Raw genomic sequence first — 20,350 nt, 5'->3', positions numbered from 1 at the left:
CAGAGGTCTTTCACATCACCTACTTGCCTAGTCCTGTTAACTGGAGATGCCGGGGATTGGACCCGGGATCTTTTGCATGCCAAACAGATGATCTACCACTGAGCCACGGCCCCTCTCCATGGTCCTCGAATAAGGACCAGCAACCACTCCCCTCCCAGAATCACACCAGGGCTCCTACTTGTTTTCATGCCACTCCCTTCCGTCATTCTCACTACCAAAGAGACGATGTCCCATCACTGGGACCACAGACTCCCACGGCTTAGCCCTGATTAAGGCCCCTCCCTCTTTCCTGGGCCCCCAAACCCTTCTGAGCCCCACAGCCCCACTTGCAGGCGGCAGAATCGCTTACACAGAAAGCCCCTTTCTTCCACCGATGGCCTTTCAGGGTCCGGTACAACCTGCCAGCGGAGAAGCCTCCGAAAACCCTAGGGTGGGAAAGGACAAGAGGCAAGCAGTTAGGTCTCCTACCCCATCGGGCACGGGCACGAAGGGCGCGAGGGAGAGGCCACACCTACCCCATGAACATGAAGAGGAAGCAGGCCGTGGTCATCAGGGCGCCACGGCTCGAGGGAGACAGCATCCCCAGCATGGCCACGACTGCAAGGCAAAGCAGAGGGAGGTGAAAAATAAAATAAAACCAACGAATTCCCAAGGGTCTCTGCTAAAGACTGCAAGCTCCTGGAGGTAGGGGGCGCGGAGTGCCACACATGTGGGTGGAATCATAAAAACAATTGACGATAATCTCTGTGAACCATTTACTGGGAGGGGAGTATGAAGGGGATTAGATAGATTGATGGAGGAGCAGTCCATCAGCGGCTACTAGCCATGGTGACTAAAGGGAACCTTCATGTTCAGAGGCAGTCGAAGTCTGAATTCCAGTGTCAGGAGGCAACATCAGGGGGAAGGCCTTGGCCTCTGTGACCTGTTGTCTGCCCTCCGGAGGAACTGGCTGGCCGCTGTGTGAGACAGGATGCTGGATTAGATGAACCACTGGTCTGATCCAGCAGGGCTCTTCTGATATTCTCATGAAGGCCTCGGCCTCTGTGTCCTGCCAAAAAAGTCCTGGCCCTGGTTGAGGACAGCCGGACACTCTTAGGGCTAGGGATCACTAATAGATTATTTCCAGCTGATCGTAGGGCTCTCTAGGCGCTAAGCCAGGGAGAACTCTGGAACAGGTCAGCATTGAGTGGCTCCTCTGCATCTTCCAAAGCCTCACCCTCGAAGACCTTGCCAGAAAGCCTCAGAGATACAAGAACCTCCCTAACCCCATTTCCCAAGGGCAAGACCCTCCAGCCCTCATAAGTGCCCCCCTCACCCACGAAGAAGGCTCAAGTCCGTCCGTCCCCCAGCGTAACTTACAAATCACGATCAGGATCATGCAGAACAGCTGGATTCCGGAGCCCAACAGGGAGCTGAGGATCATGGGATACTGAGGAGGCCTGAAGACGTCACCGTGGACCAGCTTCCATCCAGACTCCTCCATGGTGTCTTCCTGCAGGGAAATCCAACAGGCCAGGACTCAAACTGGATCCCGAAAGTGAGCGTCACGTTGCAGGAGGAAGGGCGCAAAGGGGAAGAGAACCCTTTGGTCTCTAGGCTCTCCCTTCCCTCTTAGAGCTCAGCCATCACATCTCATGACAGAATCATGAGAACTGCCCTCCTCAAAGGAGTCCATGGCTGCATCTGCTTGGCATGCAGAAGGTCCCAGGTTCAATCCCTGGCATCTCCAGTTAAAGGGACTAGGCAAGTAGGCGATGTGAAAGACCACTGCCTGAGACCCTGGAGAGTTGCTGCCGGTCTGAGTAGACAGTACTGACTTTGATGGACCGAGGGTCTGATTCAGTATAAGGCAGCTTCATGTGTTCAAGTTCTTTGGTGAAATGGGAGGCAGGGCTTTCCTGGTGTTGACTTTTCAGCTCCTGGGCAGACTTTGAATTACAGGAGATCTTTTAACCAAAGAAGCATAGACCCACATGAAAGGAACCAGACACAATCCAAACATTAGTTAACTACTTTTATTTCAGCTCAGCTTGGAAAACCTAAGCAAGGCTGTTAACAAGAGGCTGTATTGGAGGACACTGATTCATATGGTCACTTAACACACATGCAGAATTGAAGATTGTAAGGCAACAAGGTTCATTCCTTCAGATGGAAAGGGATTGGCCAGGGATCCTGGAGGGTTTTTCCCCACCTTCTGGGAAAGGCTAGATGGCCATCTGTCAACAATGCTGATTCTATGACCTTAGGCAGATCATGAGAGGAAGGGCATCTTGGCCATCTTCTGGGCATGGAGGAAGGGTCTCTGGGGGTGTGGGGGGAAGGTAATTGTGAATTTCCTGCATTTTGCAGGGGGTTGGACTAGATGACCCTGGTGGTCCCTTCCAACTCTATGATTCTATTCTCTGATTCTATTTTAACTTATTACAGCAGGGGTGGGGAACGTCAGGCCCAGGGGCAGTTTAAGGCCTGCGAAATAGTTTGGTCTGGCCCTTCGTGGGTCCTGGCAGATCTCTAGCTCAGAAGGATCTAAGACTGGTGATCCGCCCCCTCCTGGTGATCCGCCCCCTCCTGCCTCTATTCAAGGCAGATGTGAGTTTATTTTGCCGAGAAAAGGAACCTTTCCCCCCCTTGCAGAAGGGTCATTAGCTATGGAGCAGCTAGGACCGCCCAAGAAACTGTGTTAACCCTTTCCCACCCAGGCCATGGAGAAACGTCTTCTCTGTACTACAAGAGGACTGGGGAGTGGAAGTGACTACAATGGAGAGGTTAAAGGAGGCAGGGCCAGAACGCACGGGGGGGGGGTTCTTATCCAGTGTGTCTTTATTTCACCCCTGCAGGGGGAGGTAGCAGGAGCCGGCTGTAGAATCTGCCCTGACCATGTGGAGTAGAACAAATCCGGCGAAATGCTGGACGGCTATGCCCGGCTGGTGCAATAGACCATCCTGTGCCACCAGGTGGGCGAGTGCGCCACTGGTAGGATGCCTGCCTGCCCATGCGGGGGGGGGGGGTCATCTGGGACAGCTGCCTGCTTGGGGCGTGGTCAGCTAATTTTTAAGTTGATAATTTTGGCAGAAAAAAGGTTCCCCACCCCTGTATTACAGACTCCTCAACCCAAGAGGATAAATTCTCCATAGAGACCACAAAATTTGCACCTGGTTCCTTCCACATGGGATTTTGTTTCTTTGACGCGAAGGTTAAGAGATCCATTGAAGTTCCACGTTAGCCTGGGAGCTGACAGCTCAACACCAGGTTTGCCAAGAGGCTCCTGAAAGACTGGGGCTCTGCTGGCCGAGCGACTTCCTCCCCTCCCCGTCTTATTATGAGGCTGCCTTCTGCCCACCTCTTACAAAAAGGAGCTTTGAGAACACTGTCAGAATCAATACTCCTCCACACACACACACCAAACAGTACTTACAATGTCATCTTCCTTGTTATAGTTGGCAATATCCTTCCGGAGCGTCCGGATGATGATCATGCTGAGAATACCTGAAATACAGGAAAACCGAGAATGAGCCCAGGTGCTTCTAACCTGTCCTCCTTGATCTCATAGGTATCTACACACAGAAGATGGGGTGGGGATTTGTAGTCAATGAACCTACCACCCCCGCTGTCCATGTGTGCCCATGACTTTGGCTTGTGGTGGCTCGTCCATAGTACTTGGAGCCCTAGACCCCTCCCAGGTAGTAAAATCAATAAATTTGCTTCCTCATCCCCATCTGCATTTTTGGTTTTGCACATGGGTGTCTGCAACAAGCTTAAAAAGCTGTCACTATTTTTATGGTCTATGTTTGTATGCTGGGATTTCCCTCCCTAATGCTGGATTTTATATTAATACCTTTTATGCCACCCTGGGCTGGTTCCTGGAGAAGTGGCATAAAAGTTTTCAAAATAAACAAAAATTGCTCTTACATTGCAGCTGACCTATGGTGATCCCATAGGGTTTTCCAGGCAAGAGATGTGCAGAGGTGGTTTGCCATTGCCTGCCTCTGCACAGCGACCCTAGACTTCCTTGGTGGTCTCCCATCCAAGTACTAACCAGGGCCTACCCTGCTAAGCAGCTGACAGCAGATCAGGCTAGCCTGGGCCATCCAGCTCAGGGCAAAAGAAGTAGAGGTGGTTCATCTTTGCCTGCCTCTGCGTGGCAACCCTGGACATCCTTGGCAGTCTCCCATCCAAATACTAACCAAGGCTGCCGCTCTGGGTAGGGCAATGTTCCTGTAAATATTTTATGTTTGGTCAAAGGACCGTAATAAACAATAAAAAAAAAATACTAACCAGGGCTGACCCTCTTTGGCTTCCAAGTTCTGATGTGATTGGGCTACCCTAACTGGGAGACGATTTTGACACTAACACTTTGTGTTCCCCCCAATGACTACCTGAACTGCGCCAGCAAAACAATCTGGGTCACGTCATACTTTGCAAGGAGGGGTCATTTCAAGCTTAGCGACACCTGCAAAAGCTGCCTTCTACTGAAGAAGTAGAAGAAGGGTTGGTTTTTATATGCCGACTTTCTCTACCACTTAAGGGAGAATCAAACCGGCTTACAATCGCCTTCCCTTCCCCTCCCCACAACAGACACCTTGTGAGGGAGGTGGGGCTGAGAGAGGTATGACTAGCCCAAGGTCACCCAGGGGGCTTCATGTGTGGGAAACCAACCGGGTTAACCAGATTAGCCTCCGCAGCTCAAGTGGAGGAGTGGGTAATCAAACCAGTTATCTGGATTAGAGTCCGCTGCTTATGTGGAGGAGTGGGGAATCAAACCCGGTTCACCAGATTAGAGTCGTGGAGGAGTGGGGAAACCAACCTGGTTCACCAGATTAGAGTCCACTGCTCATGTGGAAGAGTGGGGAATCAAACCCGGCTCACCAGATTAGAGCCCACTGCTCATGTGGAGGAGTGGGGAATCAAACCCGGTTCTCCAGATCAGAGTCCACTGCTTCAAACCACCCCTCTTATCCACTACACCACACTGGCTCTCCCATCTAAGTCCACTGCTCATATGGATAAGTGGGGAAACCAACCCGGTTCACTGGATTAGAGTCATGCGTAAAAGTGGGGAAACAAATCCAGTTTGCCTCTCTCTCTTCTCCCTGCATCTCGCTCACCTGAAAGGAAGAAGACAACCACAACGGAGTTGATGATGGAGAACCAATGGATCTGCACGTCGCTCATGGTGAGGTAGGTGTCCCAACGAGAAGCCCACTTGATGTCGCTTTCCTGCCGGAGAAGATCAGCCAGCTCAGACCACCCGGCCTGCTGTGGGCTGGGTCATTGTTAACTCTCACACTGGCAACAGGACACCAAGGCTAAATGGCAAGCAATTTAACCCACAACAGCTGTTTTATTTTCAAACCACTTTTCAGTATTGTGAAACCCGACAAAGCAAAGTGAAAGAGTTCCGGAAAACAACAGCCAACATCTAAGCCACAGGTTATTCCCATGTTGGGAAAGAAGCTGCCTGATCCAAAGGCAGCTTGGGTCCCTTGAGCTCTCTACTGGCTACTCTGACGGGCACTGGCTGGCCAGATTCTCTGGCAACCTAAGATTCTGTCTGTGCCCAGAACTGAACTTAGTACCTCCTGCCAGCACTGAGCTACAGCTCCCTTCATACAACTTGAAGGCTTATAGGGTCAGAGACAGTTCCCTAAAAATCACAGTGGAATGAGACTGATGATCTTCCCTGCAGACAGGAATTCCACCAGTGGATGCTAATCTTACTTCAAATGGAGGCAGGATCCAGGCAAAATTCTTGATGCCTGTGCACGAGAGAAGGCGTTCTCCAAATCTGGCTGCCCGGCCACAGGCCACCCAGCACCAAGCCCCACCCCTTCTCCTTCCCTTTCTGACAACATCCCCACTTCTCCCTACTCCGGCCCCAGGTTCTCATGCCAGCCTCCGCCTGCCGCTTCCCACACTCTCTCTCGTACCTCCCAGCGCACTGAGTAGGTGAACAGCAGCTTGTTTTCCTTCGTGGGATCCATCTCCTGAGGAGCTGAGCTGGCAGCTTCAGGCAGGGTACACACCCCGTTCTCATCAGCCTTCAGATCTAAAGAGCGAAGCGTCACGTCAAGAGAACCCCTGCTTTCTTTTGCTGGGTGCCCCCACCCAAGCATCAAGTTCAGGCCCCATCGTGCTGTGCATGTGCCCCCTCCTCTAAAAGAGGCCCTGGACAGAGACACATGGACTCAAATGAAGCTGCCTTATACTCAATCAGGCCATTTGGTCTCTCAAGGTCAGTCTTGTCTACTCAGACCGGCAGTGGCTCTCCAGGGTCTCAGGAAGAGGTCTTTCACATCACCTTCTGCCTGGTCCTTTCAGCTGGCAATGCCAGGGATTGAACCTGGGACCTTCTGCACACCGAGCAGATGTCCCTCCACTGAGCCATGGTCCCTCCCCAAAACATCAGCCCCAAAATATGACTTGAAAACATATGAAACTGCCTTATACTAAGACCACGGGTCCATCAAGGTCAGAACTGCCTACTCCGACTGGCAGCGGCTCTCCAGGGTCTCAGGCAGAGGTCTTTCACATCACCTACTTGCCTAGTCCCTTTAACTGGAGATGCCAGGGATTGAACCTGAGACCTACAACTGAACCACGGCCTCTCCTATAAACTGGAGATGCTGGGGATTGAACTGGGGACCTTCTGCATGCCATGCAGAGGTTCCATCACTGAGCCACAGCCCTTACCCAATCATCAAGGTCATTATTGTCTACTCAGACTGGCAGCGGCTCTCCAGGGTCTCAGGCAGAGAAAGGTCTTTCACATCCCCTACTGCCTGACCATTTTCACTGGAGATGCTCGGGGCTGAACCTGGGACCTTCTGCATGCCAAGGAGGTGCTCTACTGCTGAGCCACAGCCCCTCCCCTTCTTGCACTAGCCGATTCTCATTTGATAATGGTATCATTTTTACATGTTGTGTATCTCAGATTGAACACACACACACGAAACTGCCTCCTACTGAATCAGTCCACTTGGAAACCAGGGTCAGTACAGTCTACTCCAGTTGTCCCCAACCTTTTTTTGGCCATGCCCCACCTAAGCATCTCTAAAATCCTGATGCCCCCCGTGACATATAATTCTTAGAGGGCTTTCCCCCTCTCCATTGTCACCAGCTGACCGCCGTGTACATTCTGATTTTAATTTTAAAAATGTGTATGTCACAATATATATTTATATACTGTATATGAGGCCCCTAGAACCATAAGAAATGCAAAAAGTTCACTGTTAATAACTCATTCTCCAACTGCCCCCCTTAAAAATCAAATTGCCCCACGTTGGGAATCACTGGTCTACTCTGACTGGCAGCAGCTGTCCAGGGCCTTAGGCGGAGCTCTTTCACATCAGCTACAATGTAAGCCTTACTGGAAGAGCTGGGGATTGAACCCGAGACCTTCTGCATGCCAAGCAGATGCTCCACCACCGAGCCACAGCCCCTCCCCACATCAGCACGCAACCGCAGCTTACCGGCCAGCTTAATGCTCTGAGGAATTACTTCAAAGCGAACCACCCTGTAGTTCGGCTCCTGGTTCTCTTCCACATCCTCTCTGTGGTAGTAAAGGATGAAGGACAGGTGGTTGTGCAGGTAGTACTACAACAGACAGACATTAAGATACAGGTTAGCAGCTCCAGAGCACTGCAGGAAGCCAAAGGGGCGACCGGCGGTACCCCCTTCCCAGCCCCGAGGTCTCCTGGTGGAGGCGGATGTTAACTGCCACACTTTTCCCTAGCCGCTGCAGGATAAGGGAGAGATGCAGTCCAAGGGGGGCCCCTGCAATCAACCCCCCGCTGGGGTGCGAGCACTGCAGTCGCCTGGACAAGATGACCACATGAAATCGTTAGCCCCATATTTATTTTGTCCCAGAGATTCACATGTTCGAGGATTTGCAATCCAGTGGCCAAAAGGAACAGGAAGACAAGGATGAAGCTGCCAGTGTGGTGTAGCGGTTAGAGTGTCGGCCTAGGATCTGGGAGACCCAGGTTCAAATCCCTGCTCTGCTACGAGGAAGAAGAGTTCGTTTTTATATGCCGACTTCCTCTACCACTTGAGGAAGAATCAAACCAGCCTACAATCACCTTCCCTTCCCCTCCCCACAAGAGACACCCTGTGAGGTAGGTGGGACTGAGAGAACTTTAACAGAGTTGTGACTAGCCCAAGGTCACCCAGCTGGCTTCGTGTGTAGGAGTGGGGAAACAAATCTAGTTCACCAGATTAGCCTCCACTGCTCATGTGGAGGAGTGGGGAATCAAACCCAGTTCTCCAGATCAGACTCCACCACTCCAAACCACCACTCTTAACCATTACAATAGATGGCTCTTTGGGTCAGTCAAACACTTTCAGCCTGACCTTCCTCACAGGGTTGTTGTGAGAATTAAATGGAGAAGAGAATGATGTGAACCACCTTGGGTCCCCATTGGGGAGAAAGGCAGGGTATAAATGAAATAAATAAATAACTCAAAAAATTTTGGTTGGCCACCTTGTCAAATAGTGGTCTAGTATTTAAAACAGGGGTGGGGAACCTCAGGCCCGGGGGCTGTATGCGGCCCCCGAGGACATTTTTTGTGGCCCTCGGGAACTCCGGGGCCCTGCTGCAGAGGCGGGGCGCAGGCCGGCCCTCCCAGAGGGTGTTCCTGGCGCCACGGCTTACAGCGGCGCTGCGGCGCCCTTTGGACCTCCTCGCCGACTGTTGAGCAGCGAGAGGGAGGGGGAAAGAGGCTGGCGGTTCCCGGCGGCAGAGCATGCATGCAGGAGCCCATTGGGCTTCGGGGGGGGGGCTTTTGTGGACTCTGGAAAGGAGAGGGCATGGAGACTGGGGCCCGGTCGCGCGGGGCTCTGTGCGCCACCGGGTGTGTGTGTGGGAAGGGGAGGCTGGGGCCAGCATGCGCGGGGGTGTGTGTGTGTGGGGAAGGCTTTTCTCTCTTTTCTTCCTCTTTTTCTGTCACTTTTTCTCCTTTCTCTCCCTCTTTTTCTGTCTCTGTCTTTGTCTCCCTCCGTCCTTTTGTCTCCCTCCGTCCTTTTCTTTCTTTCTTTCTCCCTCTCTCTCCATTTATTTCTCCCTTTCTCTCCCTTTTCCTCTGTTTTCCTTCCTCCCTTGCTGATCAACTGTGGGCTGCGCCCCCCTGGCACATCGTTTGCTCGGGCCCACTGCTGGCTGCCCTTCCGCCTGGGAGGGGGGAGTGGGGGCACCCTGCAGGCCTTCTCTGTGTGGCCTCCTCTGGGGTTGCCAACCTCCAGGTGGTGGCTGGAGACCTGGCAACCCTTGCCTCTTCCCCCCCCCACCGGGAGATCTACACCTGGTATGGCCCCTGAATGATGTCATAAATGTGCAAATGGCCCTTGGCAGGAAAAAGGTTCCCCACCCCTGATTTAAAAGCTCAGTCCTGGATGGCCCAGGCTCGTCAGATCTCAGAAGGCAGGGGAGGGCAGGGGAGGTTCCTGCTTCAGAAGCACTTTTATTATTTACCTACTTCATTTACACCCTGCCTTTCTCCCCAATGAAGACCCCAAAGAGGCTCACAACATTCTCCCGTCCTCCGTTTTATCCTCACAACAACCCTGTGAGGTAGGTTAGTCTGAGTGTGACTAGCCCCAGGTCACCCAGCGAGCTTCCACGGCAGAACAGGGATTCGAACACAGGTCTCCAAGATCCTAGTCTGGCACTCTGACCGCTGCCCCACACTGGCTGTCTGCTTCAGTAGCTGCAGGTTCACTCCCGAGTATAGCGCCATGTTCCTCGCTTAGGCCCCATCAGGCCTTCCAGGGCTCTGAACACTACGCCACGCTGGATCTCAGGATGCAGGTGATAAATATTGGTCCTCGCCCCAAATGATGGTCTGAAACTCTCCCTGGGCAAAAAACCAGACGTCTAAGAATCAGAGTCATAGAGCTGGAAGGGGCCATACAGGCCATCTAGTCCAACCCCCTGCTTAATGCAGGATCAGCCTAGACAAGTGCTTGTCCAGCCTCTGCTTAAAGACAGCCAGTGAGGGGGAGCTCACCACCTCCCTAGATAGCTGATTCCACTGTCGAACTACTCTTACTGTGAAAAACATTTCCCTAATATCCAGCCGGTACCTTTCTGCCTGCAATTTAAACCCATTATTGCGAGTACTATCCTCTGTTGCTAACAGGAACAGCTCCCTGCCCTCCTCTAAGTGACAGCCCTTGGAATACCTCAAGAGAGTAATCATGTCCCCCCTCAACCTCCTCTTCTCCAGACTAAACATTCCCAACTCCCTCAGCCTTTCCTCGCAGGGCTTGGTCTCCAGGCCCTTGATCATCCTCATCGCTCTCCTCTGCACCAGCTCCATTCTGTCCACATCCTTTTTGAAGTGAGGCCTCCAGAACAGCACACACTACTCCAGGTGCAGCCTGACCAATGCAGTGCACAGCGGAACAATGACATCTTGCAATTTGCGATCTTCACCTTATTGTTATCCATGAAGCCGAGCCGGTAGCCATGTTCGAACTGGATGTCCTTATCCTTGCTCTTGTCTTCCTCTCGGTTCAGGTAGAACTCCAGCCGCGTGGCCACGGGCAGGTTGTCAGCAATGCTGAAGCGACAAAGGCCCTGGGATCAGACCTTCCCCCCGCTGGCTGCTGCCCACAGACTGCCCCCCCCGGCCCCAACTGCAAGGCGAGCTCTGGCCGAGAGCCACTCCGGCCCACGGCCGAGCCGAAGGACTCACAGGTGGACGTAGTAATCCTCCTGGATCCGCTCGGCAATCAGCTTGCTTTTCTCCTTGTCCAGGACCAGCGGCTCCTTGAGGCTGTTGCACAGAACCTCACACTTCTTCTCGATGGTCATGAAAACCTGGAACGGCGTGTTGACGATCCGGTCACCTCGAAGGACCTCGCCTGCGGGAGAGAGAGAAGGTTCAGGTGTTGCTTTTTCAGGATACCAAGATCTCTCTTGCGCTCAGCAGAATAACTTCGGCTGAAGGACTTTTCCTGACCTCTCTCTCTCTAAACTGGGCGTGGGTGGGTGGGTAAGAAGTTCCATGTCCCCCCCCCAAAAAAAACACTCCCCCCAGGAAAGAAAAGTATAGTAACGGTAACTAGCTAAGGTTCAACTAGTTCCGAGGAAGAGCCCGAAGACTAGAAAAAGGAGGAGGAAGAGGAAAAAGAGGAAGAGGAGGAGGAAGAGGAGAATTGGTTTTTATATGCCGACTTTCTCTACCACTTAAGGGAGAATCAAACCGGCTTACAATCACCTTCCCTTCCCCACAACAGACACCCTGTGAGGTACGTGGGGCCAAGAGAGCTCTATCAGAGCTGTAACTTGCCCAAGGTCAATCAGCTGGCTTCATGTGGAAAAGTAGGGAATCAAACCCAGTTCTCCAGATCAGAGCCCACTTCTCCAAACCACCACTCTTAACCACTACACCACGCTGGCTCTCTTAGTAGGTCTGTAAGGTCTTTTTGGGAAACTCCACCAGGTTAAAAAAGGCAAAACAATAATGAAAAAAGCAGACAGCTGCTCCATGTTCCCCTCTTGAGACAGTGTCAAATCAACCCACACACTCCGTTCCCAGGAAGGCCAAAGGCTGCCTGGGTAGTTTTCCAGCCTTTCCCAAACTTTCTGGAGCAGTGCAGGGAAACCTTCACATTTCCCCTTTAGGACCTCCCTGAATCCCCCTTAAGGAGACTTGCCCCCCCCAGAAATGGATGGGGGAATCTAGAGACCCCAGCCCCAATGGAGGGTTTTTCACTGCTGACTGCATGTACCCTTGACTACTTGGAGTTGGGGGTATGTGAACAGGATTGCCCCGCCCCTAGCCGCCGATCAGCTGGCTGGTGGGAGGACTCACTGACAGTGAGGAAAGGCCTAGGCTAGCATCGTAGCGATGTCACTGATGACATCACTTCCAGTGCACTGGAAGTGATGTCATTACATCGCTGGTGACACGGGACACTGGCATTTGAGTAAAAATTCTATGGTAAAATAGGCATCTACCATAGAGCCAAATGCCAGAGTGTCCCGCATTGCCAGCAACATCACTGCGACACTGACCTAAGGCCTCCCGCCTGTCAATGCTTGGTGTGTGCGACACAACGGAGGGAGCACCTTTGGAACAGAAGCCTACAGCTTAAGCTACAGATGCTGGAGACAAGACAGGCCACAAAGCCTCGGCGCCTTACCCAAATTTTCGGCTTTATACGTGATCTCTTTAGGCTGGCAAAAGGGCAACGAGTAGTACTCATAAGGCAGCTGGGTCCGCGAACTGGTGAGCTTCACAGCCTGGAAGACAAAGGAGAAGCCGTCAGCAACAGTTCCCCAAGCCCCCAGGAGGGAGAGAGGGCAGCCTTCGGCTACCCCCTCTGTAAGGGGATTCCACGTCCTCAACACCTCGCCTGCCCTCCCTCCCGCACGGAGAGAAATTCTGCACTTCAGACGAAGTACAGAAGGCAGGAGCTTGGCTCAGGCCAGGAAGTCAGCTCTCATGCTCGAGAATGACCCCAGCCAACTGGCCTGCTTCTGTGGCTTCCCACATGGGACAAACCCCCACAGCTGGAGAAAAAGCCCCGGGAGGTTTGAAACTCTACCCAGAGCCCAAGCCTGACCCACACCCAAGAGGCTGCGAACAATTAGAGGTCTTAATTAGAGGTCTTGGAGAACCCGATGCCCCATTCCTGCCCTGTCTGAGACACACGGTGGTTTTTGTGGTGGCGGCTGTTACGGAAAACAGCCTAGGATTAGAACAGATTTGTTTGTTTTTTAAAAAACCCCAACACTAGCTCTACATCCAATAACAGCATCCACAGTTTTTTAAAAATCCACTTCGTAAAATCCGTACAATTACCATCAAAATATCAAGAGTCTAGCCCAGGGGTCCTCAACCTTTCTGAACTGGTGGGCACCTTGGAAATTCTGAGACAGGGTGGCGGGCGCAGCCACAAAACGGCTGCTGAGGTAAGTGGAGGCAGGAAGAAGAAGAGTTGGTTTTTATATGCCGACTTTCTCTACCACTTAAGGAAGAATCAAACCAACTTACAATCACCTTCCCTTCCCCTCCCCACAACAGACACCCTTGTGAGGTAGGTGGGGCTGAGAGAGCTGTGATTAGCCCAAGGTCAACCAACAGGCTTCATGTGGAGGAGTGGGGAAACCAACCCGGTTCACCAGATTAGCGGCTGCCGCTCATGTAGAGGAGTGGGGAATCAAACCCAGTTCTCCAGATCAGAGTCCACCGCTCCAACCCACCGCTCTTAACCACTACACACACGCGCAAGCATATACACAAAGCTCAAGTCCAGGGGACAAGATTAATTTTTTTTAAATGCCCTGGGAAAGAGGACAAAAGAGAGGACAAAATAAACACTACAGTGGCAGCTTGCGCTGAAACAATGTTATTTTAATGTCCACAATCAACTAGATCCCCAAAACTAATCAGAAGCCCTGCTGGGCAGTCGCCCCACCTGGCCACGCCCACTTTCTACAAACACTTGGTGCACCTGAAAAAGGTGTCAACTTTTTAAGCTAGATTAAAAGCTAACCCTTCCATGGTTTTGCAAGGTAGATTTTTGAACCTACCATAATGGAAATGACTTGTTCGTGCTCCTCTGGCTCCATCGACTCACTAGCTCTTGGAATGTCGTTTTTGTGAGGATCTTAGATTACGATATCTCTCTCCTCTTTTAAAAGATAAATCCAATGCCTGTCTGATATATTGCCTTTTTTATTAAGTGATGGGGATCCCAAGGCAATGCTGCCAGTAGCAAAATTTAACCCAGTCCTTATATCTCCCAAACAATGGATTTAAAACTAGGCTGCTCAAGCTCAATGGATCAAAGAGCTTCTAAGGGAGAAAGGAAAAAGGTGTCGTGGGAGTCATGGCACCCATGGGCACCACGTTGGGGACCCCTGGTGTACCAGCATCTTAAAAACTAACATGGTTTTATTCCAGATTGAGCTTCATTGGGCGCCAGTCCAGGCAACCCTGTGCTCGAATAAGATCTTGTTAGTGTTTAAGCCACGACTATCCTACTGTTCACTTGTGCGGCAACAGGGCTAACGTGACTACCCCTCTGGCGTTATCTTCAAAATTCCAGTGAACAGCAGGATGAAAATCCCAAGTCAACCACTACACGATTGGGAGGAACAGATGGTGGCGAGCTGGGGCAGCGCTAGCCTTTGTGGGAAGGGCGTTCCACAAATGAGGGACCACCACTGAGAAGGCACTGTCACTACTGGTCACCCCCACAAAACTGTGAAGGACTCTGCGGATGGTCTTAAAAAGGAAGAGGAGGAAGAGTCGGTTTTTAAATGCTGACTTTCTCTACCACTTAAGGAAGACTCAAACTGGCTTACAATCACCTTCCCCACAACAGACATCCTGTGAGGTAGGTGGGGCTGAGAGAGTTCTCAGAGAGCTGTGACTAGCCCAAGGTCACCTAGCTGGCTTCATGTGTAGCAGGTTCAAGTGATCAGAAATAGCAACATTTAACAATTATCCGATTTTTGTGTTCAAACAGTTTTGCTTACTTTTGGACAGCAACCCTTCAACACCTCTGCAAGGCAGGCCAGTAATACCCCAAGGGAAAGGAGGCCACACCATGACAGCGCCTGCCAGGCATGCAGGACTCGGGTTCAGCCCCTGGCCAATCCTGTTATTATTATTTTTAATAATATGTATATATCCTGCCTTTCCTTGTGGTGCCAGCTGGCTTACACCAAAATGTTCCTGCCTGGGCAGTAAGATCATGAATAGTCTGATCCCGACAGTTTGGTGGGTACACAAGAGAGGGCCTTTTTGGTGGCAGCCCCAAGGTTATGGAAAAACCTCTCCAGGGAGGTGCACCTGGCCCCCTCGCTCTCGATCTTTAGGAGGCAGCTGAAGGCAGTTTTATTCATGACAGCATTTGATTCATTCTTCTGCCTACCGGCAATTTTAAATTATCATGATTCTAATATATTTTATTATTATTTACATTGTAAGCCACCTTGAGTAATAATAATTAATACGGTCCCTGACCAGCAAAAACAAACAAACAGCCACAACAGATAAGAAAACCACAACAACAGCTACAATTAATCTGAACCTAAAAATTACATATTATGTCTATGAATAAAATTTATACAAACATTGTATAACTTGGTGTGACCCCCTTAATATTTTGAGTAATAAAGTATTTCTGTTACTCTTATCCTGTTAGGGTATGGCGTATTTTAATAGCTGCAGCACAGAATTTAGCAGTCATGGGTGTAAACTGTGATTTTTCATCAGTTAGGAGCTTCTTAGCCAGAAATTCATCTGGTTGGTCAGGGCAAGTGTTAAGCAAAGGGGAAAGAACGCCTTGAGTTCATATAAGGTAGAAAGGCTGCTAGTAAATATTTTTTTATTTATTTAAAACAATAACTCAAGGGACCTCAAAGTCTTTAAGTGTGGTGTCAACAAAACAGGAGACAAACCAACCCAAGGAGTTTGTAAAAACAAGATATCGACAGAACGCCAGAGCATGTGAGTAGACTCAAAAGGATCAGGCAAAGACTGGGATCTAATGAAATATAAAGGCTGAAATCTAATGCAGAACGCGAAGAGCAAAAGGCTCCTTTCTTTTGGCCTCCAATTGCTCCAGCCAAGCCAAGCTTTTGACACAACCTCCGCCCACGGCGGCCCTCCCCTGCAAGGCTGATCCCGGCCCACCTTAATCTCGACGACGGCGTTTTTGTGGAAGTTAATGGGAGCCACGCCCGGTACGTAGAAACAGCTTGCCCCCTGGCACCACAGCAGCAGTGCCAGGGCATACGTTAGCGTGCCCTGCAAAGAGAAAGCAGAGACTTCAGTCAGCGGAAATGCCCAGCGAGAAGCGAACGTAGGATGCGAGCAACGCCCAACAGTGCAAACACAATAATATTTTTTTTAAAGATGGAAAAACCAACTGAGACACAAACCTGTGATTTCTGGAAAATCTACCACTACAGAAACCTCAGACAAAGAAAACCAAGAGTGAGCCGGCAGGGGAGGCACACTAGGAGGGCGAGGGGCTGTGGCTCAGTGGTAGAGCTTCTGGTCCGACCTTCCAGGGCAACAGAAAACTCGGCACCCTCCTCTATATGACAGCCCTTCAAGTACTTGAAGATGGTTCTCATATCCCCTCTCAGTCTTCTCCTCTTCAGGCTAAACATACCCAGCTCCTTCAACTTTTCCTCATAGGACTTGGTCTCCAGACCCCTCACCATCTTTGTTGCCCTCCTTTGGACCCGTTCCAGCTTGTCTACATCCTTCATAAATTGTGGTGCCCAAAACTGAACACAGTACTCTAGGTGAGGCCTAACCAGAGCAGAGCAAAGTGATACCATCACTTTGCGTGATCTGGACACTGTATTTCTGTTGAAGGCTTTAAAAGAGGAAGGCTTTAAGAGGAGAGCGGACATATTCATGGAGGAGAGAGCTATTCATGGCTACTCATCAAAATGGATACTAGTCATGATACATTCCTATTCTCTCCAGTTATCAGAGGAGCATGCCTATTATCTTAGGTGCTTTGGAACACAGGCAGGATGGTGCTGCTGCAGTGTCCTGTTTGTGGGGTTCCTAGAGGTACCTGGTTGGCCACTGTGTGAACAGACTGCTGGACTTGATGGGCCTTGGTCTGATCCAGTATGGCTTTCCTTATATTCTTAAGATATGATTATCCTGGTAGAGACAGGGGCATAATCACAGGTGCTTATGTACATGGCCACCTCTAAAGCATAGCAGGGGAGTGAGGTAAGGTCTATTTTATGGGGGCGCAGGCAAAGGGAGCTAAACTTTGCCTCTTCCCTCTGAGGCTTTTGGCACCTGCCTTCCCAGATAAAAAAAACTCTTACATGGAGAGAATACAAAGAGGTAAGGAGAGAAAGGAGACTCTGACTTGGGCCGCTCTTGCAGCACACTCCATTTCAACGGCCTGTCATTCCACACACACCCTCTGCCTCTGAACAGTACATAGGGCAGCTTACATGGCCTTCAAAGAGCCAGCACGGTCTGGTGGTTAAGAGCGGCGGGCAATGATCTGGAGAACCAGGTTCGATCTCCCGCTCCTTCCGATGAAGCCTGCTAGGTGACCTGGGGCCAGTCACAGTTTTTTTCCAAATTCTCTCAGCCCACGCAGAGGCAGGCAATGGCAAACTGCCTCCGAAGGTCTCTTGCCTTGAAAATCCTATGGGGTCGCCATGAGTCAACTGTGGCTTGATGGCAGACGCACACACGGCCCTCCCTTCTTCCATTTATGCACATAAAAACCCTGTGAGGTAGGCTAGGCTGAGAGAGAGAGGCAATGACTGGCCCAAAGACACCCAGTGGGCTTCAGCACTGAGTGGGGGATTTGAACTTAGGTGTCCCCAGCCCTAGTCTGACACTCTAACCACTACACCACACGGGCTCTTAGAAACTGGCCACCCCCCAAAAAACAAACACACTTTAAGCATGCATGGCAGGGAGATGTTTGTTTAAATACCCACAGATCTGCATGCAGTTTGACCCTAGTTGTGAAGGAAGGCATCTACACTAGAGTATTGTGTTCGGTTTTGGGCACCGCAATTTAATAAGGCTGTAGACAAGCTGGAAGGTGTCCAGAGGAGGACAACAAAGATGGTGAGGGGTCTGGAGACCAAGTCCTATGAGGAAAGGTTGCAGGAACTGGGTATGCTTAGCCTGGAGAAGACTGAGAGGTGATATAACTATCTTCAAGTACTTGAAGGGGTGCCGACTTGTTTTCTGTTGCCCCAGAACGTCTGACCAGAACCAATGGGTTGGAATTAGATCAAAAGAGTTTCCTTCTAGACGTTAAGAAGAATTTTCTAACAGTTATAGTGGTTCCTCAGTGGAACAGGCTTCCTTGGGAGGTGGTGAGCTCTCCTTCCCTGGAGGTTTTTAGGCAGAGGCTAGATGGCCATCTGTCAGCAATGCTGATTCTATGACCATAGGCAGATCACAAGAGGGAGGGCATCTTGGCCATCTTCTGGGCATGGAGTAGGGGTTACTGGGGGTGTGGGGGGGAGGTGAATTTCCTGCATTGTGGAGGGGGTTGGACTAGATTACCTGGTGGTCCCTTCCAACTCTATGATTCTAGAGCAACTGCTTTGTGAATTGTTTCTTTTTCTCCATGTGGAAACGGTCTTGAGAAGCTCCAAGTTCCTACAAAGCACCAATCCCACCCGCCACAAAAATTCCTCAGCCCTGACTCGAGGTGTTCCACCTCAAACCGGTGAGATTCTTATCTACCAATGACAGCTTGAAGGTGAGGCACTTCCAGGTGAACCCGGCACTTCTGGCTTCTAGCAGACAGAAGATAAACTAAAGCTCCCATCAGCAAAGGAAGACTGAGCCCGCAATCCTAACAAATGATACGCCAAGCTCAGCTTACAAAAGACAAGAAGCACAAAACCCAGCATCAGGTACTTACTTTGCCCCCATTACAGCCTAATTCCTATGCATATTTTTCATTCAGAAGCAGCCACCACTGATAGCAATGGGATCTACATACCAGACAGGTAGCATAGGACCAAGCCGAAGATTTTAGTGCCTTCATTTAAAACATATATCCCCACCTTTGGCATATAAAAGAGGCGCTCTATTTACAGCCCTTCCCATGTCTCCAAAGGCAGGCTTGGGCAGAAGGCCTTAAATCACCGCAGTAGTAAGATCTGCACTTCCCCAAGTGTGGAGGAAGGCATTCCTTGCTCGGCAATTGAGCTCACAAGGAGGAGCCATCTTGACTGCCCCATCAATCAGAGATGCTTGTTTGGTGGGTACACAAGAGAGGGCCTTTTCAGTAGCAGCCCCACAATCATGGAAGAACCTCCCCAGGGAGGTGTGCCTGGCTCCCTCGCTGTCGATCTTCAGAAGGCAGTTGAAGACCATTTTATTTAGGAAGAAAAAGAATTGGTTTTTATATGTCGACTTTCTCTACCACTTAAGGAAGAATCAAACCGACTTACAATCACCTTCCCTTCCCCTCCCCACAACAGACACCGTGTGAGGCAGGTGAGGCTGAGAGAGGTGTGACTAGCCCAAGGTCAACCAGCTGGCTTCATGTGTAGGAGTGGGTTAAACTTAACCAAATCTGCTAGTAAACTTACCCAAATCTACACTTTGTTAAGTCTACTAGCAGTCCTGAGTTGTGATTTTAAATTTTGGTTTTTACATTTTTAACGTATGTTATTTTATCCAATTTATCTATGTTGTAAGCTGCTTTGAGCTCCATAAGGAAGAAAAGTGGCCAATAAATGTTTTAGATAAATAAAGGTGTGGCAATAACATGAACAGGTGTAGAGTCACCAGGAGAACCACCAGCCAGTACGCCTACTTGCTTAAGAGGGGCCACCGCCTTATTTAGGAAAGAACAACCCCATGTCTGAGGCCACTTGATTTCCTACCACCAACACCTCCATCTTTCTGCACTGGTTCAGCCAGGTCAACTTTCAGGTCGCCCTGATGCTCATAGGAGGGTCTGTCTCACCTGGGCCAAACACAATGCAGCCAAGCCGAGAATCAACGGCAAACCAATGAAAACCTCCCCTGCATACACATATAAATAAAACTGTATACAGCTGTTAGAGAGCACAAGCGGTATGATGGAATCATATGGCAACCAACACAGCAATGGAAATAAGGTAGGACAGCCGCCCCCTAAGCACCTTCTAGAACTACCTTTCAGCTAGACAGAATCGGGGGCCAAGCACCACCCTCCGCATATCATGTGGTTTGTCTGAATACACCCTCATCTGCCTCATACCTCAAATGACACTTATCCTTGACAGGTTTAGAAGCCACCCAGTGTGCTAAGAGACTGCACAGAAGCCTCCCCTCACAAGTGACAGATAAAGGGACTCTGGAGATCTCAGAGGAAGAGAGCCACAGCAGAACACCTGCTTTGCATGCAGTAGGTCCCAGGTTCAACCCCTGCCATGGCCAGTTAAAAGAATCCGGTGGTAGGTAATGTGATCGAATCCAAATCCTTAGAAGCTGCTGCCAGTCAGAGCCTTGAGAGACAAAGGGCCTGAGCCAGTAGTAGGCAGCTTCATTTAGGGAGGTCAATGGCAGAACATGTACTTTGCATGCAGAATGGTCAGTCTTCACCTAAAGGGAGCAAGAAGCAGGTGACACAAAAGAGGTCCACCTGAGACCCTGGAGAGCCACTGCCAGTCTGAGTAGACAAGACTGATCAGTATAGACCAAGTGCCTGACTTGGTATAAAGCAGCTTTGTGTGTTGGGGTAAGCCATGGTAGCCCCTCTCCCTGTTCAAGAGAGGAAGATGCGACCCCAGTAGGTCAGGAACTAAACACCTTTTCCTTGGAGTCAGCCTGTGGGCCAGATTCAAAGCATAGCTGGTCCTTTCTTGCTTTTTTTTTTTTAATTA

General features: G+C 50.5%; 1 protein-coding gene across 1 annotated transcript in view; it reads right to left on the bottom strand.

Moving 5' to 3' along the window:
- TM9SF4 (transmembrane 9 superfamily member 4) overlaps nt 1-20,350 on the bottom strand; it is a 33,594-nt gene that overhangs the window by 8,189 nt on the left and 5,055 nt on the right. The window contains exons 2-12 of the mRNA XM_056844435.1: nt 15,651-15,764; nt 12,145-12,244; nt 10,692-10,860; nt 10,430-10,556; nt 7,470-7,593; nt 5,928-6,046; nt 5,106-5,217; nt 3,416-3,486; nt 1,360-1,492; nt 516-597; nt 350-425 (exon numbers count right to left, since the gene is read on the bottom strand). Coding sequence (XP_056700413.1) covers nt 350-425; nt 516-597; nt 1,360-1,492; nt 3,416-3,486; nt 5,106-5,217; nt 5,928-6,046; nt 7,470-7,593; nt 10,430-10,556; nt 10,692-10,860; nt 12,145-12,244; nt 15,651-15,764 — 1,227 coding nt within the window. The remainder of the gene's footprint in view (nt 1-349; nt 426-515; nt 598-1,359; nt 1,493-3,415; nt 3,487-5,105; nt 5,218-5,927; nt 6,047-7,469; nt 7,594-10,429; nt 10,557-10,691; nt 10,861-12,144; nt 12,245-15,650; nt 15,765-20,350) is intronic.

This window comes from Euleptes europaea, chromosome 2 (genome assembly GCF_029931775.1).
Source record: "Euleptes europaea isolate rEulEur1 chromosome 2, rEulEur1.hap1, whole genome shotgun sequence".
In the NCBI taxonomy this organism is placed as follows: domain Eukaryota; kingdom Metazoa; phylum Chordata; class Lepidosauria; order Squamata; family Sphaerodactylidae; genus Euleptes; species Euleptes europaea.
This window is presented reverse-complemented; position numbering and strand designations above follow the sequence as displayed.